The sequence below is a fragment of the Paralichthys olivaceus genome, chromosome 19 (assembly GCF_024713975.1).
Source record: "Paralichthys olivaceus isolate ysfri-2021 chromosome 19, ASM2471397v2, whole genome shotgun sequence".
Classification (NCBI taxonomy): domain Eukaryota; kingdom Metazoa; phylum Chordata; class Actinopteri; order Pleuronectiformes; family Paralichthyidae; genus Paralichthys; species Paralichthys olivaceus.
In genome coordinates this window covers 10,284,431-10,308,290 of record NC_091111.1, presented here as the reverse complement: position 1 = coordinate 10,308,290, position 23,860 = coordinate 10,284,431, and the positions used below count along the sequence as shown (strand labels likewise).

Here is a 23,860-nt window from a genome sequence, read left to right as displayed (position 1 = left end):
CATGTGCACTTTTATTTGTCATTTCTCTGCTGTTCTTCCTTTGCTTGGATTAGAAACAAATAAGTGTAAGAGCACATCAGTGAATAGGTAATCAATTCAAAAAGTTTTATTTTCTTGCCACAGTTGTACAAAGATTTCAGTTTTACAGTGGTTCAAAGATCTTATCCCACAGCCCGTCTCCTCTGAAGTAAAGGACTTGTTAGTTTCCAAAACCTCATGGTCAGTCTTAGTAAAATAGATCAACTTTTTATACACAATGTATATGATATATATGTATAATATACTTAAGAGGAGATGTTGCTCGTGTTAAAGCAGTTTCTTTGCAAGTTAAGTCAAGTTTCTATGGCGATAAGGACATGCTATGTACCACTGGCTGAAACCATAACATCAAAGCCAAGATATGGATAAGCTCTGAAGTTTCCTTCCAGTTTGGTCGTACTGCAAGAGTTAGAACTGAGGGAATGAAGTGCAAAGGTTCGAGAACCAAAAACTGACAGCAGCATCACTAGAAGTTTTTATGAAAAAGATGGAAAAAAAGATCAGGTTAGTTAACAGCGTTTTACTAGAACCCCCCTCATTAATCATTCCTCAGTGAAAAGCTGTTTTAAAGACCCAGTTATTTGACATTACAGCTCTGACAACATTTCATCATGATCTCTCAGACTTTAACATAAATCAAGAAAAGGAAGCTACTGGAGAGTTTGTGGCCAGAATGTCAAAAGCTCAAACCGGGAATGCATATTTTGAATTTCAGTTCCAAGTATAGACAAGACACCTCATTCTTCCAATAATGCGGTAAGGCAAAGGAACGTCAAGAATTAGCAGCATTTCATCATAAAAAAAAATCAATTTAATGAGATTATTTCAAAATTAACATTAGAAGTAAATTCTTTTCAAACTCAAAAACAAGATGCCGAAGCTACAGCGTTCTCCTCGGACTTGTTCACCGCCACAGATAAAGCGACAAGACAGAGGACGCAGCTTTGACTGGAGAAACGTGAAAAGAAAAAAGGGGCAGGACTTGACGTCAAAACAGATTTTTTTTTCTCTCAATCTGAACAGAAAGCAAAGTTTGGAGGAGGAAACAAAGCATCAAATTTTTATCTGTACAGCAATTAAAACTAAACGAAAAAAAACTAGTTTACACATTAATCCTCAGTGTTTTCATAGTTTAACTTAAACTCCATGATACTCCGACGCTGCCCCAATAATAACCTAATTTTAAACACTATAGACACAGCAAAATATATTTTACATGACACGAACCTTTACTGTCGTCTTAATGCAACATCATGCACCGCTGTCATCCCAGCTCTCCTGCAACATCTTTAATAGAAATGTTAAAGCGAGAGCACGGGCATAAATGAAACCTTATAATTCAGATCCTGCTGTGTGAGTTCCAGTTACGACGTCACTGTGCTGATTCAGTCGATCTGATTACAGTATGTTCTACACAAACAACTTCAAGTATCACGACTGATGTCATTTATATCACTATAAGTCTTTCTCTCTCTCTCACACACACACAAACAAACACACACACACACATGCACACAGTCAGATGAAACGCTCAATGCCCTCCAGTGACTTCAGGACACTCAGGGGTAGATGGGGCTGTACACAGAACAAACATTATGGCCGAGTCTAAACGTGGTCAGAGAAAGAAAGACAATCTGTTTCCCCAGAGAGTCGAGGGAAAAGTGAACTTTGCTCTGAAGATACTTCGGTTTTTTTAGGGCAGATCTTTGGGAGACACCATCTTTGGGATGTGTGCTCTGCTGTGGCAGGGTCCGGGTGAGAAAGTTAAACCTCCAGGTGCTGCGAGTTCTTCCTTTTGATTCAGTCCAGCAGCTCTGTTGTTTCACCAAATCTCACTCTGACCACCTCTCTTCCTGTCTCTCTGGGTGCGGAATCCTCTCGGTCTCACGGGGGATCAGGCAACATCTGAAAACCAAACGAACGGGTTTGACTAAAAGACTCAAAAAGATCTCGACTTCATTTGTGCTGCTGTGCGTTGGGTAACTCATGAAAACTTTAAATTCAAAAGTGTCAAAGCTAAAGCTAGTTAGTCCCTCATATAAATATAAACACTGTTAAAGCTGGTGGGTGTGATTACTGACAAAAGCCTGTTTCGTAATGTAGATTTAGTTTTAGATAAATTCGGAGTCACAAGCCTCGATGAGAGATACGCCCATTAGACAATGTCACTGCCCACATACTTCATTGTCCGCATTGTTGTTACGCATTATCCACTAGAGGGCAGAATAGAGTCTAGACAGGAGGTTGTGATAATGTACCTCTTGAGGCCGAGGGAAGAAACATCATAGAGACGCCTGAGTCTCTCCTCTAAAAGTGACATTTCTTCCTTGTGTCTTTTAGATGTCTTGCTTGAGCTATTCACTACACTGCCCCCCCACGATTTCCTGTGGTACTGCTCTGTTTCGCCTGTTTCATCCGTATCTGTAAGCTTTCAGAAAACAAAATGAGCGTAGAGTACGGACATAGTACGTTTCTGTACAAAAATCTAAAGTTGAGCAAAATTGAGCCTTTAGAGTTTTCCCAGGATGAGTAGCAGCTCCGCAACTATTCTCAGAAAGAGGATATTTGCTGACCTGGTCCCTGCTGGGCTGATATATCCTCTATTCCACTCAGAGGCTTTAGGAGACCATTCTCCCTGAAGGCTATGACAGGAACTCTCTCTTCCTCCTGCTGCTGCTGCTGCTCCTCTCCCTCAGGAGGAGACAACCTGGAATGTGAAGGCAAGACGATCACCTCCTCGAAATCTCCATTCTCCCTGAGAAGCAGAAACAGGGATGGTAAACAGAAATAAAATAGTGTACTTGTTTTTAGAGTTATTTGGCTTTATATTGACAGAAACAAAGAGGGACAGACAAGAAACAGGGTGAGAGCATAGAGCAGACACACAGTAAATGGTCCAGCCGGCCTGGGATAAATTCATGCCTCTTATAACGACGTACCTGTCATGCCTCCATATTAATCAAAGATAACACTAATGTGAAAAATAATATTATCATTAATTATATTTATGGTGTTGCCGGCGTACAACCTCTGGTCAGGATGGCTCAGTGCTGTGGTGCTGGGGTTTGGGTTGGGTTCAGTTTGTCGACTGTTGCCGTTGCTGTGCTGTGTTGGCGACATCGTCACTGCTGACGGAGCAGGAGAGGCTGATGATGAGAAAACCAGCAGTCAGAAACACCATCATGGCAACAACAGAGGTTACTCATCATTTGTTATTTCTGCAAAATTGTCTTAAATAATATGCAAGGGTTTGATTATGTAAAAAGCTGTTTTCACTGACCTGCACTGTCTCCATTCCTGCTCGGAATTACTTTCTACAGGTGGGACACGAGAAAAAGAGAATAGACGCTCAATAACATCAAAGATTCTCCGCAGTTTATGAGATGCCACATTTCTTCAAACCTTTACCTTCTCTGCTGTATCTGAACGTCTTGTTCTCTTCATAATCTCCTCCAGGCGCTGGTGACGAGAACAACAAAGAGTTTTTACATTGTACACAAGTAATATCAAGTGTGTGTGTGTGTGTGTGTGTGTGTGTGTGTGTGTGTGTGTGTGTGTGTGTGTGTGTGTGTGTGTGTGTGAGAACCTGCTTCACCTTTTTTCTCTCCAGGCGTTCGGCCTCCTCTTTCTGAAAGTGTTTCTCTCTCTCCTGCCTCAGTCGCTCTGCCTCCTCTCTCTGTCGAGACTCCTCTTCCTCTTTCTAACACACACACACAGAAACACACACATTTTATTTTGTGGGATCAACAGATTCCTTGGGGGTGTTGTAACTTCACTTGTACCTTTTCTCTGACCTGTGTCTGGAGTCTCTCTGCCTCTTCTCTCTCTTTCTCAAGCCTCTCTTCCTCTGCCTTCCTCTCTTCCTCCTCCTTTCTTCTCCTCTCCTCAGCCTGCTGCTGAGCCTCCTCCTCTCTCTTTACTCGCTCCTCCGCTTTCCGGCGAGCCATCTCCTCCTTTGCTAGCCTGTAACAGAAATGACTCAGAGTCAAAGATGCACATACACACAGCTTCAGTATCATCCACTGGCTCTCTAGAGATCATAGACACACTGTACCTTGCTTGCTCCTCCTGTAGCCTGCGCTTCTCTTCCTCTCTCTCCCTCTGCTCGCGGGCCAGCCGTCTGTTCTCAGCCAGGATACGACTCGCCTCCTCTGGATTTGTGGTGCCTGCTGAAAGTCTTTGGGCCGGAGGACTGCTTATGCTCTCTAGAAGACAAAAATAAAGATTTAAAACTGACCCATAATAAAACTGTTAACCCTCCATGCTGCATGATAATGTGGACGTGAAAGTGGCTGAAGAGTAGCGACTGACCGCCCGATACTGTTGGTGCCGTGGGCGTCTGCTCATTCGAGGTCTTGTTCTGACCCAGAGGCTGAGGTCGAGGCTGAGAAGGGCTGAGGACCTGTTCCTGCTCCTCTTCTTGGGCTTGGGCTCTGTTTGGTGTTGGGGAGTGAGGGTTATTGGGTGTGATTCTGACTGGCCGAAGGTTACCAGGGTCTTCTGCCCCCGGGGATTTAAGCAGCTTGGGGGTCGGAGGACGCCCTGCTGTCTTCTGTGGAGGCCTGTGCAGGAAGAAAAATACTAATTTTCACATACTGCCAGCCATCCTGTGTTGAGCCTAATTCTTCCTGCATTAAATGAGCTAGAACTACGACCTGATTATGACCATTGTGCTGTTATAAAAACAGTTCTCCTACCTGCCAGGAGAAGGTGCTGTCGTTTTACTGATCTTTTTGCCTGGCGAACAGGAGCGTTTGCTGGGAGGAAAAATCATAATGGGGGCCAGTGGGAGTGACAGGTTGCTCCAGGACTTCCTGACGTTGTCACGGTCCTTTCGGTGCTGGTGCAGGAGATGAATGGGAAACACATCACAATCTATTTTCACTCAGTCAGGAGCCTGGTAAGCCTCGACTATAACGTCACTGAAGTAGCACTTCAAATAAAATGTCCTTAGCAACACACACAAAGTAATCAGGTGGTACAGACGGTGCTCAGGTGCCCCAGTGACAGCAGCAGTAGATGATTAGTTAAAGGATTAAACTCCTTCAGCCGTACATAACCGAGCCTGAGCAAAGACAAATCTGTTACATCCATTAAAAAACAACTAATTCAGATGGTGGATCATCATCAGGTTGTTATCTCCATCTTATAAGATGGAAGTCTGATGTGCAGGGAACCAAACGTTAGCACAGTGCACATCAACATTTGAATAAAGATAAAAATCATTACACTATAAATGTACATCTTCATATGACTGGATTTTGTCTGGTATGAATGTGAGTGGGTACATGTATGTGTCTGTGGGTCAGTGTGTGGGATAACAGTGCAGAAGATGCCCTCCTTCTAAGACCTTAATGGCCATAAGCTGTGAGACAGCAGCAGACAGATGGACTGTGGATGCAGTGGCCTGTATGTATGCTGTGTGTGCTCTTGTGTTTGCATGTGTGCATGTAGCAGAGTTCCACAGATACTCTGATATATTGTGTCAGACTGATCTGGAACATTATCACCATCAAAAATAAAGATATGGAGAGAAATGTAGTGCATGACTTTAGTGCTTGAGCACAAAATAAAAAATAAAAAAGGGAAAATAGCAATTTGTATAAATATTTAAGAGCAGCGATGAAGAAAAGACAAGTTAATATGATCATACAAACGTCTCGTCTTCGTACCAAACGTATCAATTTTAACATCAGTCCGAGAGTTTCATATCTTACGTCTCTGCTGCTCTAGAGAAGTGTCAAACATAGAGCCCACCCACTTTTAGAACGGCTGTGGTTCCGAAAGTTAATTTCCCCATTCATGATCTTCATTGATGTTACAGAAAATCCTTATACAAAGAGTTTTAAACCTGGAACCAGGACGACCAGCCAAGACATGACTCATGACCATTGAACATTTGATATGGATCGAAAATTGATTGGAAAACAGAAAAAAAAGTGCAAAGCTGTACATAAGCATTTTAAGAGTGAAGGAACTACACATCCCATAAACCATTGCAAACGATCCTTACTTCTTGAATGTAAAATTGCTCGAATGTACATATAAATGAAGGGTATTTTTACTTCCGGAACCAGGCTGTTGAGGTTTTATATGTGCAGGTTTAATGACATGAACTACCTGTGTGGTTCCGGTCGTCCTCCTGCGTGGGGCGGTGGAGGAGGACGAGGCCGTCTCCCTGCTGAGGCTCCTCTCCTGGCTGCGGCAGTGAGGCAGCGGCTGAGCCTGCAGGGCCTTGAAGGACATGGAGCCCATGGGCTGGCAAGACACTGAGCGAGGACACACAGGCATGGCTATGGTGATGTACGAGGTGGGAGTTTTGGGATTTGAGGACAGCAATGGATTGGGATGGTGCGAGGAGTCGTAAACATAGGGGAGGGGTTTGATAAATGGCAGTAAAATAGCAGGAAGGAGGGAGAAGGATGTTGGATGAATGAATAAAGAGAAGCCGAGGAGGTGTGGGAAGACGGGTGCAGGTGTGAGAGGAATGAAGAAGTGGTGGTGGAAACAGAAGAAGAGAAAGAAGATGTCAGTGCTACAGACTGGAAGAACAGGCTTTAAGAGAAGGATTTATAGGGGCTAAAAAATATGATTAGAAAGTGAGATAAAGAAATACAACGACTTGTTTTGCAATGAACTGCGCGCAGAACACAGAGAAAACAGAGTGGCTTACACCTTTTACAGCAGCGTGGGTGCTCTAATCTAATAACATGGGAGTGCCGAAATGAAAACCAAGACAACGATGTACAAGTGTCACACATCCAGTGACGCCCGGGTGTTAGCCGAAGTCAAACCTAAACCTAACCTGAACCTTAAAACCAAGTTTGAACGCTCAAATATAAATTTGAAGATGTACCAGCCATCCAAAATGTCACAGTGAAAAACACACAGGAAATAAAGATTGATATCAAGAGTGGAATACTTCCTAAATAGCTTATTTGATTACTTACTCGTGTGTGTGTTTGTGTGTGTGTGTGAGAGAGAGAGAGCTTTGAGTGCCTGATACAGACTGGTGAAGAAAGTTTCAGACGTATAATGCTTTAAGACCCTTTAAATCTGATTAAACAGCATAAATACTTTGAGCAGTGCTTTGCACATCCTTCGCACACGACACGAGCCAGGAGGAGGCGAGTGTTGTGACAGATGCATACGTGTGTGTGTGTGTTACCTGTTTGATCTCCAGACAGACTCATGGCACTGCGACTCCGGGCCAGATAGGAGTGTGTCGGCTGCTGCAGGCGGTTGACCATATTGCTCTCCCACGGCGTCAATGGTAGACGGCGGAGGCCTGAACACAAACACACACACACACACACACGTAATGTTTGATGTTTTAAGACAACTAATGCTATTAACTGCCCACTGATTCCCCTGAGAAATCAGTCACGGCAGATTATCAATGATGTGTTATTACTGTATCTGCAGCGTCTTCCCTCGCATTGCACAGTGAAGGCAAGAGCTTAAATTAAGGCATAACCATGCACAGCTGGCTGTTATGTTACACCTACACCTGCAAGCACCACAATGTGAATTATGAGCGAAAGCCTGAAGTGGAGCCCCAATGAAGAGCAAACACAAAGGAGAGCATTCAAAATAAATAATAAACGCTGAAAACTTTTATTTGGCCATGCAGAGTGCTTCTGGGTGGGAACAATGCAAAAATGTATTTAACCTAGACAAATAGACAAAGGAGAGTTCATCAAGCAAAACATGCAGCATTGTTGACGCTGATAATGAAGCAGAGGACAAGGTTGCAGGTTTCACAATAAGCAAAGATACAACTGGGCTGGAAACTGTGCAAAGGAATTTGAATCTCTACCACCGCATTCATCACATGACACCCGTCCTGAGAGATCTGATTACAATGGTCAGCGTAAAGGACGTGTGTACACCTGAATGGGGTCTACTATGCACCACTTAGTAAATGAGTGACTTTCTCACAGCGTCTGTTTGAGTGCGCCTCTGCGGTGCCTTTATCTACACGTCCCTAGAAAATGTGGGTGCCGAACTTTTCAGCTGGGATGAAAATCGTTCCCACAAAAACAAAAAGATTATCCAACAGAGGATTAGAGAAAAGGGGGTCACGCTAGAGGGGGAAAAAAAATCTTGATCCCTCTGATGAAACGCACAAGTGTAAACACATACACATACAGTACATTCAGTCAGTCGAGTGTGGACCTTTAATATAATCTCAGATCACATCCTTTGAAGAGCAGGACGTCGAAATTCAAGGTTATTAGGACAAAACGTTATCCATAAAATGGCCGAGGACTGTTCAGCCAGACATTTCATTATCATCCATGTTTCCTTGTTTTCACTGAGAGATTAGGCAGAGGACTCATTGTTGATTTATTTTTGGAATTCCTTGTGTTTCCAGCCCATGATCTTTTTCCTTTGTGACATAGTCCGATGTGTCTAAAATGAGGGACCACGTTGCAAACAATTTCCCAGAAAACACCTGTGTCTCTGTGTGGGTTGGTCTTTCCTTGGTGTAGGCGGAGTTTGGACTGAGCTTTGTTAATGACAGGGGAGGAGGCTGTTCTCATCTGTAAACCTGTCAGCAACATACGAACATCAGTACATACTTTAGAGACAGACATTTATTAAATAATGTTTAATATGAAGCTGCAGTCAGCTGCCGACTACCTGAGGACCAGAGTCAACAGTTTGCTTGGCTCTGTCCAACAGTAACAAATCCCAGCTACCAGCCCCTCTAAAGTTTAATTATTAACATTTAATCCAAAAAAGCACATGAGTGTCATAAGATTCACCATCTTGTATGTTTCTGCCAACCAGTGCAGTTTCAGCCTACATAAGTTTTCTTCCAGACCCATATGAGGTCACTGTGACCTTGACCTTTGACCCCGACCTTTTAATCAGGCCATCCTTGACTCCAAGTGAATGTTTATGCCAGATATATTGAAATTCCCTGTATTGGTTTTCCTGATATATCACGTTCACAACAATGCAAAGGTCACTGGGACTTTGGACTGTTGACCACCAAAATCGTATCAGTTCATCTTTAAGGCTTTAATTTGTGGTGCTAGGTTAAATTGTTACTTTTGGACAGGCTAGTTGTTTCCCCCTGTTTCTGGTCTTTATGTTAAGCTAAGCTAATCATCCACTGAATAAACCTTCATATCTACCATACAGACACAGATCTTGTCATCTAATACTTGGCAAGAAAGCAATAAGAGTAACTAAAAGAAAACAGTAATGAGTGGTAACAAGACTATAAATCAAGTCAACATACAACAGACACAAACAATGGCACTAGATGCAGTCAAAGGCAGACATATGATGCATAACAAGTTTTTGTTACCTCTGTCTGGTGAGTGCAGGAGTGTCGCGGAGGAGTAAGAGAGGCGCTTGGTGATCACAGGGTCTGCATGTTTGGATAAATTCATTGTGGACACTGACCGCCTGTCACCATCTGACGAAGAAGCAGCATAATGATACCAAATTAATGAAGGACTTAAAGACAGAGAGGAGAAAGAGAGCTGGAGACAGCGTTACTCTAGTCTATGAGTTCTAGTTAAGTCAGATTAGATATAAAAAAAACTACAAATATGTCACTAATAGGGATATTAAATATCATATTAAACATGAATTAGTGCTCAATCTGAATCTAAAAAGAGACTAAATGGTTTGAATGAATGAATGAAGATATGTTTTTGAAAACTTCAAGACAAACTGGACTGCTACACAAAAATATAACACACACTAGTTGTGCCATTCATATTGGCCTACATTTACACTAATGCCAATGTGCTGACCTAACACTAGCCAGCTAACCAATATTATAATATTCACATTGGGAGGTCATTCCGTATCTGTGGTAGAGACTGAAAGCACTCTGCATGTGCTCCAGTCCAGCAAGGTCGAGTGGATAGAGGAAAGCCGACTCGACAAAACCTGGACCAGGAGGTGGGAGGACAATGGCAGAGAGACAAAGAGCAAAGAAGAGAGAGAAGAGAGAGAAAGTGAGGCAGGCAGAGGTTGAGAATGAGGGAGAGAGGGAGGGAGAGGCAGAGAGGTAGAGCAGGGTGTGAGTCAGCAGTAACAACAGAGCGCAGTGGATCTGAAAAGTTCAAATATAAACATGGCAGAACAATACTGACACGCAGAGGCAGGCAGTCATATTTACACAAGAGGCACGCAGCCGGACATCAGGGAGATGAGATATCAACAGTGTTCAGTAAAGCTGAAAGAGCTGATGGGTGAAATCCTCACACCACATGATTCCAAGAAGCTCTAATGACTGTGGGAGAGTGGTGTGAGTCTATGCGGGCCATGTGTGTTGGTGTGTGATGTGTTCAAATACCGGCCGGTGTGCTGGGAGTGTTTGTGTTCAGGGCCGCTCCCCACGACCAGCGGTTGGGCTTCTGCCTGGTTCTCTGGCTCCTCTCCAGCGTCCGACGCATCACTGCCTCATGACGAACCTTCAGTCAGAAGATAAATGACAACATCATCAGCATTAAAAACAAAACACTCTGAACACTTGAACTGTCATGTTTTGTGCGCTGTAGCTGTAGTTGGCAGCAATTAATATTAAACTTTGAAACTCTTAAAATAAATGGTGTGTGAATAAAAACAGGAAATAAGGGTGCAGACAGAAGATAGCAGGGGAGTTCAAACTCCAACTCACTAAAGAAGGAAGGGGAACAGATCATGTAAATGTTTTACTAAAAAAAGATATTTAGATATTTGGAGGCTCATTCATGAGGATATTATTAGTAGAAGATGATGCATGATAGTAAGTCGCACTCGGAGGTGTGTGTGTGTGTGTTTCTATGAGGTGTGGATGCACAGGTGTGTACATGACGACGTGTGTCAGTACCCTGTCCTCTTCCAGTTTCTGCCGCCGTTTCTCATCCACGGCAGCCCGTCTCTTCTCCTCCTTTACCCTCTGCTCCTCGAGCTTTCTCCTCCTCTCCTCCAGGTGCTTCTCATAGTGCTGCCGGGCTCGCTCCTCACGTGCCTGCCACTGCGCCTCCTTGACAGCTGAGGTGTGAAACACACACACCCACGGTAGATAATGATTTGATGTACATGCATAAGTACTCACATATGCTTACATCATAAAAACAGAAAGAAATCACACACACACACACACACACACACACACACACACACACAGGCTTACAGCAGCAGTGTGATGGGTCAGCTGTAGATCATGTGACTCGGCTTTAGCTCTCAACACAAAGCAAATCCCTCGGCCCCTCAGCTGGGGCCAGAGGTATGACCACTGTACACAAACACACTATAAACAGTCGAACGGGTCATGATTCCCTAAAATCCATCTGCAGTTTGTTGTTCACTTGCACATACTCACTGGCACTTTTGAAAAAACTGTCCCTAAAAGTTGTCCAATAGCCTGACCCATTATATAACATGGGTGCCGTGGCAACCGGGGTGCTGGGCTTTGGCCAAGATTTTATGTAACAACCAGAGAAACAAGCATTTTGACCATTGCTAACAACCAAGTTTCCAAGTTCATCTTGCAGGGAAGACATAGAAGGACTGAGGGAGCATTTAAACCCCCTTTACACATTGATGTAAAGTCTAAACTCTGCCCCACACACACACACACACACACACACACACACAGTGACAGAGTACACACACCATTCTGTTTCTCACGCTCCTCCCTGCGCTCACGGGCCAACTTCTGTCTCTCGTCAATCTTGTTGAAGAGTAACGAGTCTGCAGCACAAATAACAGTTAAACAGCAGAATAACAACAGGTTACACAGACTGGTGAAGACAGACAATCCTCGATTTGGTCTCATTTTCCTACATAACAGAAATATTTCCCTGTATACCAGCATGACTTACCCATTTTAGCAGCAGCATTGTTACTGGGGCTGTTGCCGATGGTTGCGTGACTTGGGGTTGGAGTGGGGATAGGGGTGGGAGTGTAGGTCTGTCCGGAGCCTGAGGAGCTTCGACGGGGGGTTGATGACACTGTGCCATCCTCTGATCTATACTGGGAGTAAGAAGCTAGAGAGAAAGAGGAAACAGAAAAGTGTCACTAGAGGTACTTCAGCAGCAGTTCCACAGGACAGTGTGCCCATAACAAACTGTATCTTTAACTCAAATCAAAAAAGGAGTTTATATACCAAATGATTTAGCACATTGGCTTGAATGCATCACATTTTCCAGTGATCTACTAGTGAACCTACTAGAGGGGCTCATCACTCCAGTCTGCACACACGCAGCATTTAAACCAGCCTATTCTCCAGCACACCACATAGTATCCATAGTGTACTGTACACTACTTAAACACACCACATAGCTTTACTAGAAGATGCCTGACAATTACTAATATGAAGATATTATTTCTCTCAATACATTTTTGTCAATTTAATATAAACGAGGCTCTGTGTGTTTCTTGTGTTTCCATATTTCTGGTGCCAATCTTATTTTGGAACATCTATCAGAGCAAACAGTTTGAAAATGTCTCTCCGACAACACGTCGGTTTGTTTTTATCAGACTACACACAAACATCCCTGGTAATCTACGTCAGATATTTTTATATTCAGTGACCTAGACTTGAGAGTTGAGGAAGTCACTATGTGCATATCCAGGCAAAATATATATAGGTGCAACACAAAAAGGTTTTGAATACCACGTTTACAAAAGAGTAAATGTGCACACACTTAATCTCCCAATATATATATTGTATTTTCTCATGAATGTAACTTGACGTCAGGGTGACCTTGACCTTTGAAAATCTAATCTTTCAGTCAAGTAAACGGTTGTGAAAAATATAATGAAATTCCCACTATGGTGTTCAGAATATATTACATTCACAAGAACGTCAGTGACCTTGAACTTTGACCAACAAAATCTAATCATTTCATTGTTGAGTCCAAGTGAACTTAGTGTTCCTGCATTCACAAGAATGGGACAGACAGACGGAAATGCAATGCCTCTGTCCTCGACTGTCGCCAGTATGTAGGCATGAAAACAGTCTGCAAGGAAAAGAGATGCTGCACATGACAAATGATAGAGATGTAGAAAGGAGGTTGACAGTATGCATGCTGTCTTTTCTATATTTCCAAGCTCTGCAGTGCAGACTGACAGGAAACTAAATTTAGTGAAACTATATATCCTGTATTCTCAAGTGTTCCCAGTGTGTTGCCTTGTTTCCACTCAGCTCAGAGATAAAGCTATTGATTAATGGCACCGTCAGGCTCAGGGTGACTCAGCACTTTCAGGTCAGCCTCCTGGACACAGGAGTACAGCTTAACTGTGGGCTTGATGCAGAAACAGATGGGCCTGTCTGAAATGTGCCAAATGAAAACATGCACCAGTCTTTGTGCTTTGGGGAGGAGGCTGGTTTAATTAGTCAAAAAGTATTATGGTGGCAAATGTGAAAGAGAATAATAATAATTAAATAAATCAGGCATACAGCAACATATGTGACACATTATATGCAGGGTTGGATACTAGCTGCTCTTTTTACAGTGATGAGAGGGAGAGAGTTGAGTCTCCACTGAGACCAATGTGTCCCAGAAAGTTGAAGACCAAATTAAATCAGTTCCTCTGACCTAGACTAAACTGACAAACTGAAACAGATCGACATTACCTCAAATAGCACCAGGCACACACCCTCATCTACATTTTTCTCTCACTTGTTTCATAATGGCGTCTTTATCTCTTCATCCCTGTTATGTTAGCTCAGTTGGGTAACTAATGATGCTTCTGGAAGAGAGGAACAAACAACAGGTACCATATCCAGTGCTACAAGTTGACTCCCTTGAGCCTTAATGAACACACTTGACTGAACTTTGCATTTAAATGTGACAGAAATAGGACAGTTAAAGTAAGTAAGAGTAATTTCACAGCAAGTGAAAAGTTACTTCTTAAACTTCATGTGTTGAAAGGAAGAAAAATGGGCCAGCATAAGAATCTGAACGATTTTGACAGGAGCCTAACTGTGATGGCTAGAGGACTGTGTCAGGGTTGATAGGTCTTGCGCAGTGTTCCTAAAATGCTGTTTCCAGTGACTACCGACAGTAGTCACTGGAAGGACGGCAGATTCATTGGCTCAGTGATTAACATGGAGAGCAAAGGCTAGATCCTCGTCATCAGAGGAACTACTGTATCACAGTGCATCACAGTTTGTTGTATGTGAGGCTCTGTAACCACAGCAGCCAGAGTGACCCCTGTACATCACTAAAAGTGCTTATAATGGGCACAAGAGACAGAATGGACCCATGGAGCAATGGAAGAGGATCGTTTGGTCTGATGAAACACATTTTCTGTTACCTCAAATGGATGGTTAGGTGTGTGTGCATTGTTTACCTGAGGAGGAGATGGCATCATGATGTTTTATGGTAACAGGGGAGGCTGTGGGAGAATGTTTTGCTGGTAAACCTCAGGCCCTGGCATCCTTGTGAATGTTTGTGACATATTCCACCATCCTAATAGTGTTTGCTAGGAAAGAGAACTCTGTCTGGGACAAGTCAAATGAATGGAATGTTCCAACCTGCAAATTAACCTGACTTAGAGGATCTGATGCGGGACCCACAAAATATTAGACAGGTGGTTTTAACAGACAACGGTCTACGATGGACCAAACACTTTCTAAGAAACTATGTGTTAACTCAAGATCTCCTTCCAAGCTTATCCCTGGATTTCAATGTATTTCATTGCCTTGATTGTTGCATGGAGCTTGTTCCATGATGGAGATGTTGTGAGAAAGGCGTGATCATTTTCATTCGCGGTTTGTGATGTTGCAGAAAATAAATCCAAACTTTTGGTGCTGCCTCCACCCAAACACATTCAGATGTCACAAAGGACAAGCTGGACAAAGACGTGAGGTCATAGCTGCTAAAGTTATTGCATGTCACAGACTGTGGGACAGCTACAGAGGAGTTTAATCAAGTATTAACAAGCCTATCCAGCCTCCGGTGCACCGGCCTTGGAACGGGTTTCATAATGGCTATTGTTATAACAGGCAAGGTTTGGCTGGGCCAGGTTACAATAATGTCTAGTCTGTCTATTCCTTCACCTCAAATCATTCTCAAACAAAAGATTAGCTCACGAGAGCGGATTCAGACAATGTCCTGAGGCCAAAATTTGAAATGGGAATTTGTCAATGGGCCTAAGATTAAGTATTATAACAGTATAAATGAAATTAACTCTGAATGAGACTAAAATAGGGGGGTTATTTCATAACAGTTAACTTCTGAAGAGTGATGTAGAGGCTCTGACAGGCTGAGAGGGAAACTACACAATAAGCCAGGGACAACAGGCTGAGAGCAGATCCACTTCATTTAATTTGACTGCTTGAGCTGGAGCACCGCAATGAAAAGACGAACTCAAACCACACAAAGAAGAAACTATTTCCTTCCTTTAAAAAAATCCAGACACAAAAGCACAAAGACAGAGAGGGAAACAAGACAGAGAGAAGTACTGATGGAGAGGAAGTTCAAATACTTGATCTGTTTACTTTTACAGATGAATAGGAATGTACAGGAAATAACACTATGATTAGAAGAGTAGTGTTCGTATCAATCAGTGAAATGTTTAAACATTTTTTTAATTCCCACTTCCACACTAACTGTCTGTAAAGATTCTTGTGGGAAACTCGGAGCAGGAAGCAGTAATGTGATACATTGAGGAAAAAAAAGTAATAAACAGTTGTGTGTATTATGTGTAAATACAGTGTGGTAGGTGCAGTGTAGTATAAAATGTGCCCCATATTCAAATTACCCACATGTGGTACTTTATAACTACCAGAGAATATTTGCAGAATTGACTCACACTGAATTCTGAGATAAAATATTATATGTAAGTTATAGGATGTCAAATGATGCCGTGTCACGTCTGATGACTTGTGTGTATGATGCAAAACTCACTCGGTTTTAGAAAAGTTGCAAATAATCAGGATTTCTTTATTCTTAAGGCCAGATTGTACAGAAGAGTATAAAAGACTCAGCTTTGTTTTAACACAGCCTATTCAAGGTGGGATTGTTACATCTTTCTCAACTCACTGGAATGTGACGGACATTGTTGTTCTACCTTTACACCAGCAAGGGAGATGGTAAGAGAGTAAGATCGATGTCTGTGCTAAAGGGAATGACGACATAGAGCCCTATTTAGCTTTGCATATACCAGACAGAGCCTGCCAAGCAGTAACCGGAAGTTTACTCATATAGGCAATCAAAGGGCATCCTGTAACTCAGATGAGGCTGTTTGCACATCTGGACAGCAATGGTTAAGCTATGGGGCTACAGAGAAATGAAAAAAAAGAAATGGAGTGTACTTCACAAACTCTGAAACCTGCAGCAATCTTAAATACAGTGGGAAATTCATGCAGAAGGAAAGAAGTACCCGTGAATTTATTTCCACAGACCCATACAGTTCACATCATCCCTCATATTTTCTAGTTCAGCAGCCCAAAAGGGGTCACTGGCCTTGTTTAATGGTTCTATATCTTCCATTCTTCTTTTGCCCACTCATCTGTTCCTACATCATGTGTTCACAGGGAATATATCAATGATATGACAAAGAATACATTCAGCTTTGATCAGTGCAGTTTGCACAAGGTGTAAAAAGAATTTACATAGGAGTGTTGCTTCCACAGTTTAATGTGTTTGTTTTTTTCCTGGTGCAGTTTTGTCTGCATCTCCCAGACTGACCCATCTGTGGCGTTCATTAAACAAACAAACCTTGAATGGCAGCGAGTAGATTTAACATTTAACAGCCTTTGCAAACAGACTGATGCCAATTTAATTTGGTGACAGATTGAAAATACAGCAATGGCTTTAAGGGATGCTCAAATCCCTACTGGGTTAACAATGAAGGTCCTGTAAAGTCAGGACTTTAATCTCATGGTAACTGTCATTTCAAATCCAGTGTGCTGAAGTACAAAGCAAAAGCAAAACTATCCTGATACCTACATACTGGAACACATCTGTGTTCACTGTCACCCTGCACCCTGTTCAATCACGGATGATTCACTATGTCCCAGCACAAGTCATTACCTGGATTTTGGTTCATGATTCCAAGAAAGTCAATCCTAGGATGGGAACCCCCGGCTAGTGTCCCACTCCGACTAGTCAGATCGGAGTCAATGTTCCTACTTCCTGAAAACATCCTACACAACACGAGATAAGCTCAAATCCAAAGTCCATGGTGCAGTGAGGAGTGGGTGGTGAGGGGAAGAGCAAAAAGACGCAATTCCACCAAAAGCAAAAAGTGACCACCCGATCCTCAACTGCATCCAGAGTAAAAGGGAAAGCAGTGAGGGAAAAGGAGGCAGAGGTCAGTTGTTGTCTGTGTCACTGTTGTTGAGTGCCGACTGAGTGTGAGACAGGTTATGGTCTCTCCAACCCCCATCCTTTTGTCAGTGTGTGTGCATGTATTTATGTGTATTTATGTGTGTGTGTGTGTAAAAGAGACAGAGAGTGAGACATAGAGAGAGTGACTGTTTAATCTGGCCCTCCCTCCCCTCATGCTAGTGTGTGTGTGTGTGTGCGTGTGTGCATGCTCCCTACCCCCAATCTATCTCATTCATTGGCAGTCAGATTAAATGGTCAGAGTTAGCGATTAATGCTGTGCTGTCGGGGCCAGTGGGTAGCAGGCAAGCAAGCTGTGTGTCTCCTCCTGCCTCCTCTGCAGCCTGAGAGGATAAGCCGCTGCTAATGCTAAGCTAAACGCTAAGCTCCGGCCAGCACAGGCCCTACAGGCCTGGGTAACAGGTGCAAAAGGGGTGGCTGCTACTTTATGACACATTAGTTCTTTGCACACGACATTTTAAAGTTTCATCTCAGATCATTGTGTCCTCACTCACTACATCTTCTGACAACAGGCTTAAGGCAAAAGGGACATAAATAATAGAAACTGCTGACATTCTAAATTGAAAACGAGTAAATATGGGATATTGTTAAGAAGTTGTATTCTTAATAAAAACATTTGTTTATCAACCTTTGATTTGATACACAATATTGTTATAAATTTAGAGTCTGCATCACAAATTGATTTAAGACGACAAATTTAGAGAATAAGGCGAACAAAAAATACTCAACAACAAATGTCAGTGAAAACTCAATCTCATCCATATGATTGACATAATTTATCAACAAAAACATTTTCCACCTCTAAAAGCTCATTTGAAGTCCAATCAATCTGTTTTATGAGCTTAGGCTTCTGCTATAAGCACAGCTAAGTGAAAAACCATGACTTAGGACACACATTTTCTGTTTTCCTAACAGCAGAGTTCTGTCCAGTCAGAAGAAACCTGGAAAGCTCACTTTACTCTCATCAGTTGTTGGTTGTTCTCATCAGTTAACCCAAGTTTTACCAACACCTAAAGCCCACAAGTTTCAAGATATTTTTCATGAAGCATTGCCCATAGCTCCGCTGAGTTCCCTTCTTCAGAATCCAAATCAGGTTCCTGAAACCACGTATCCTTGCAGTGGCAGGGATAAATTAAATTTAATGGATGAATGACAACAGACAAAGTTAAACAGAAGCTGTAAGATTCCTGAGTTTCCATTTGAAAGGACGAAGACGGTGAGAGAGGAGTTAAAAGTGAATGTGCTTTTTTTATCCCTGCTGTGACTGCAGACACTCGCTGTCCAGTTGACTGACTGATCTCCTTACTGATGCATTAAAACCACACACGTGCGAAGTGGACTGCACCTTCACTCTTCTGCTGCCCTTGTGTTGTGTAGACCTACAGTCTATGGTGTTGACCTGATCTTGACTTGTCAGCGACCACACACACACACACACACACACACACACACACACACACACACACACACACACACACACACACACACACACACACACACACACACACACACACACACACACACACACACACACAGTGCTTTCTCATCAGACCTGTCAGCCACCTGTTTTTGGATGGCTGAACATCCTCTGCAACTGCAAACTGTACACACACACATATACAAACGACAAACAAGCAAGCAAGCAAGCAAGCAAACACACACACACACCAATAGTTTCAACAGCACAAATTACTCAACCATACCAATTCATTGTGCTCTCCTCTTTCGGTTTCCCTCTCCGTACCTTTTTTCTTCCTTCTGCAAGCATCTCTCCGCTTCTGTCCCTCATCTTCCTCAGTGATGGTGAAGAGTGCCGGGATGGCTGAGCGGCTGCCTCCCTTCCTCAGCTTCCACTTTCCCTGTGTGCACTCGCCTGCACCTCCTCCTTGTCCTCTTTGTTTATTCTCTGGCATCACCCACCCTGTTGCTAACCCTTGAGCCCCTGGCTAACTCACCCAGCCCCCTGCCCATAGCACCCTGTGCTCGTTGGGTGGATGAGTTAGGGGGGGCTGCAGGTCAGTGATGGACCACAGAGGATGGTGGAGGACGAGGTCACCCCTAAAAGCTTTCCTGTCAGTGAAGATGCAGAGTGCCACAAGCTAATAGCTGTCGCTAACAGCTAATTTCCAGGCTGCACATTGCAGCTCTGTCTGTGACAGCAGGAAGGAGACAGAGAGGAAGAGTGAAAGGGAAGGATGGAACAAAAAGCAGGAGAGATGGAAAAAATAAAATGTGGTGGATGACAGAAAAAGGCAATGAACAAGGAATTAAGTGCAGTGGGATGTTCAAGGAAAGAGTGTGAATGAGACAAACAGAGATGCTCACTGTGCCATATCCTCAGTGCCTGCGATGGCAGTGCCAGGCATGGAGAGAGAAGTGAAAGAATGAGAGAGAGAGTGCGACAGAGTCTGAGGATGAGCTTCTGTAGTCTGGCTTAGAAAAGAAGACTTAATCCACAGGACTGACTCAAGCCGAGAGCTGGAAGGATTGCACTTCTCCTGACTCCCTCACTCCTCAGGAGATGCTGCTGCTGTCACTACTGTTGCTGCAGCAGCCCCCCCCCCCCACTCCCCCCTCCCTGCACAACGCTCTCTTGTTAGACCTATTCTGTAACTGCAAACTTGTCCAAAGAATTGCATTACCCATGCACAGGCTGAACAGTACGTGCACAAACGCACACATGCAGGCATAGATTTTAGGCAGAGGGCTGCAGGGTTGTTAAAATATTCAGTGAGAATCCAGCAGTGGAAGCTGAGCCGGTACCAGTGACAGGTTTCCCTAACAACAGCAGCACATGGGCCAGTGATGCAGTGGAAGCCATAGAGCAGAGGACACACACATTAATGAGAGGACGCTCATGCGCACTCACACACACACACACATAGAGCAGCATCTGTAGAAGGGGTGGGTCCATAGAGCAGCACATGGTATATGGCCCCACCCCATCCCTCTCTTAAAGAGCCACCACAGCTGTATATAAAGATGTGTAGTAAATATCTAAATTCTTCAGTGTATGCTGGACAGGTCTCTGCTGAGACAGAGCAACACAATTATAACACGCGTGAAGCAGAAGCAGTATTTACAGTAAATGTAGAAAATACTGCAGTCATGCCAAAAACATTATAAAACTAAAGTTGATGAATCAAATAAAGTTTTATCTTATCCAATGTCAGTTTATACTTCATCTTAATCCATTTATCATAGAGGTGGAAATTATCTTCAGTTGCAGCCATTTACTACTCCAGTACTCTGAGTTATGTTTTACTTTCATTTCAAGCATGTGCAAAATAGTACAGTGGATATTAAAGATGAAGAAGGTAAAGTCCCTGATAAAGATATATAAACAAAGCAGCTTCCATGGCGAGGAGCGAGGAATAAAAAAGAGGAAGTTAACACTTAACTTATTGGAGGCCATATTATTGAAGGGCTGTTCAATAACAATGCAAACACCAGCCTGAATAACCTTTGATAGTGATGTGTGCTTGCGTCTGCTTATCTCACATCTACCAAAGCAAATACACACGGAGACAAACAACCTGCATGACAGCTTGAAATCTTAAAGCGTCTTAGAGGCTGCGGCTAAAAACATCAGAGTGACAAAATGATTAAAGATGCCACGTGTGATAGGCAACTTTGCTCAAACACAACACAGATGAACACCATGGAACTGGCCTTACAGTAACTTTTTGAGTTATTTCATATATAAAGCTCTGCAGAACAAGACTTGCTGCATCATCACTAAGGGAGTACGTGTTGCACAAACACACATATTCATCAAAGAGCAATCTGATCTTTGTCCCTGCAGGACATAGTAATCCTACACTCAGACTTTAACCGGATAGGCTGGGCTACACTCCCTTCTCACACCTATTGAATGCGTGTGTGAGAGACACAGATATATGGGAAAGAATTAACTAATGTGACCACAGTTATGTTTGGAAATAATAAATCTGAATCTACAGGTACAACAACACTTGTATTCATCATTTTGTCAGTTCCAGCAGATGATTATCAGAAAATAAATAATGAAACTATTTGAGTTGCAGGATTTAGTGTGGAGCTCTTTCGTATTTATAGGAGTTGACATTTTATCTTGTTCTGCTCTGTAGTGACATGGGTTATATGTGATTATTAATGTTAAATTAAATAACAATGACAAATTTAAGAAGAATGAAAAGGTAAATACACTGATTGAAAGGAGTCAGACAGAAACAGCGTGCAATAGATTTGACACCTGGCAACATGCTGCCAGTAGCTGATGGGAAAGGAGATATCAAACTTGTTTTGCCTTGCGGCAGAAGCATTTTTGTGCAGGCACATTGCGGGAAGATCCCAGAATGTACTGTAGGATTCAGTGATCACAGCATATAAGCCAGACTCATTGTTGTGGCCAGAGGTGCATGAGATGATTGTGCATCTTGTAGAGCTCACTGCAGCATGGGAACATGAGATAAATAAATAATGTGAAAGGAAGTTGATGAATACGAAGCTAGCGGCAGGATTGTGAAGCCTGACAGCACAATGTGATAGAAAATGGATGCTGAGAGTTTGCAGCAGTGGAATATTTTGGACTAGATATCAAGGCTTTCGTGGGAAAGCGGAAGGAGGGTGATAATGGGGGGGGTAGAAAGAGGAGGACAAATTGGGACCCCAGAGAGAAGCTGCAACCTGATGTTAAAATATTGAGTCATGTTTGTTTTTTTTTTAAACATATGTGTTTTGATAGTTTAGTCATTTGAAACTACACACAAGGGTGAAACTGTGCAACAAACAATGTGAAGGCAACAAAACGAGCTTCCCTTTATCCCAAGGTTTTACCTCGTCACAACTATTGTGTAGAAAACTTATGCATAAGCTGATGCACATTGCAATTCATGCAAAATGTTGTGGGTTAATGAATATCAATAACATCTCAACAAGGAGTTTTGTATGAATGCTAGCATTGGAGAAGTGTATGTCACAATGGGTTATTTAGCTCATATTCTGTGTTAACAAATACATCTGTTCTTTAATCCTTCATCTCACACTGTGTATACTCTGACTCCTGAAGCAAACTCCTTTTAATTAGACTAACCAAACATGGCAAACTAAAGAACATGTACACACAGTACTTTTAAAAGGAGAAAACTTGTTGTGCAACTAAACAACATTGCAGAGTTTAAAAATGTTCATTCATACATTTGAGGGTTAAGGTAACATTTTGAATATCAATGATTTCCACTATGATTTCCTGAAGAAGAAGCGTTATGAACATATTTCCCAACCTGCAATTTGCAAAATTCTCCAGCAGAGCATCTAACATTAACAAGTGTGTGAGGTTTATACCACAAGACAAACTATTTTAGGCTGTTTTGTCATCTGGACACCAACAACACTGATCAACATTTTAGTGTTTTATAAGCCCCCACCATTAAGCGTTGAGAATTGGCCGTTTAAATGATATATACCACATTACATCAGAAATAAGCAGGTGGAGGCACTGAAGTGACCATAAACAGTTTACAGCCCAATGTTAAACATCTGCTACCTGGGGACTGAACAAAGGATTGAACAAAAGAAATGTTGAACCTTGTTATAATGAAATACAGAAATATAAAATATAATTACTTAACTATTCAAATTTTTATGATTTTTGCAATACCTCTGGCAATATTGATTTGATTTGATGGTTTGTCCCATAACAATGATCATAATGCAAATAATCAACACATACAAATATAAAAGATAGTAATGAAATGAATCTGAAATTAACTATATAAAGACTGACATAAGCTAAACTAAAAAAAAAAGCATTTTAATTTTACGTTTGCATATAATGTCAGGATAAATGGGATTAAAAGTCCAAATAACTTTTTTTCTTTTACTAAAATAGCAAGCAAAGTTACATGTTGTAGAAAAGTTTAAGGACCACACAGATATATATTTTAAAACACAAACTAAAGCCATGAACCAAACTGTAGCTGCTGTCACCCAGAGCCTGTCCTCCTGCTGTTCACCTGTCACTTCACAGAAGCACAAAATGTCAGCAACAGGTGTTTGTCTGAGGAGCTCGGTCTCATCCACCATCAACCACAGCGCAGTCACACTCACAAACTATTTACTTTACACAGCCGGTCCTGTGTAATGGACGAACAAGAACCGGTTGGGTGAGTCGGTGGAAAGTTAATCCCACTCCCGTGACCGACACACCGGCTCCGAGGACTTGAGTTTCTCGGTAACTCCGCCGTTTAAACACCGACGCGACCAAACACGGAGCCCTGGTAACACCCTGCATAGTTAATGTGGAGCTGAGTCCTTTTCTTGAAAAAGGCACTTTAAAGTTTCCCGTGCGGGAGAAGAACTCACCTTGGGACTCGGAAGAAGATGCGTCGCTGCCGTCCAGGTCCGCCATTTCTCCTGACGTCAGCTGAGAGGGATCAGAGGCAGGAACCGCAGCGACCTGCCGCCGCCGCCGCGCTGATCCCTAGAGCTCAGCCCGGAGCCGGACACCCTCCCCCGGACAGGTG

At 42.7% G+C, this 23,860-nt stretch overlaps 1 protein-coding gene across 10 annotated transcripts; it reads right to left on the bottom strand.

The window, feature by feature from the left end:
- Positions 1-84: 84 nt before the first annotated feature.
- map7b (microtubule-associated protein 7b) lies at positions 85-23,860 on the bottom strand. Of its 10 annotated transcripts, none has more exons than XM_069514638.1 (20): positions 23,700-23,860; positions 11,877-12,041; positions 11,668-11,745; positions 10,880-11,043; positions 10,364-10,481; positions 9,853-9,954; positions 9,362-9,472; positions 8,498-8,593; positions 7,208-7,327; positions 6,160-6,332; positions 4,737-4,879; positions 4,351-4,601; positions 4,094-4,244; positions 3,834-4,002; positions 3,635-3,739; positions 3,448-3,498; positions 3,320-3,353; positions 3,068-3,185; positions 2,613-2,794; positions 85-1,944 (listed from the first exon to the last, which is right to left on the bottom strand). In XM_069514638.1, the coding sequence occupies exons 1-20, from the start codon at positions 23,743-23,745 to the stop codon at positions 1,934-1,936; spliced, it is 2,388 nt and encodes a 795-aa protein (XP_069370739.1). In that variant the 5' UTR covers positions 23,746-23,860; the 3' UTR covers positions 85-1,933. The 10 variants fall into 10 exon arrangements, with proteins under 10 accessions (XP_069370739.1, XP_069370732.1, XP_069370733.1 ...); XM_069514631.1 differs by lacking the exon at positions 23,700-23,860 and adding an exon at positions 19,099-19,406; XM_069514632.1 differs by lacking the exon at positions 23,700-23,860 and adding an exon at positions 19,099-19,406 and having other exon boundaries at positions 6,160-6,308.

Bases quoted from the DNA above. Each gene is read 5' to 3' on its own strand.
- map7b (XM_069514631.1), bottom strand. From the start codon at position 19,267: ATGCCAGAGAATAAACAAAGAGGACAAGGAGGAGGTGCAGGCGAGTGC. The intron at 4,245-4,350 runs GTCAGTCGCTAC...TTTGTCTTCTAG, and splicing joins GGCACCAACAGTATCGGGCG to AGAGCATAAGCAGTCCTCCG. The intron at 3,499-3,634 runs GTGAAGCAGGTT...TCTCGTCACCAG, and splicing joins AACGCCTGGAGAGAAAAAAG to CGCCTGGAGGAGATTATGAA.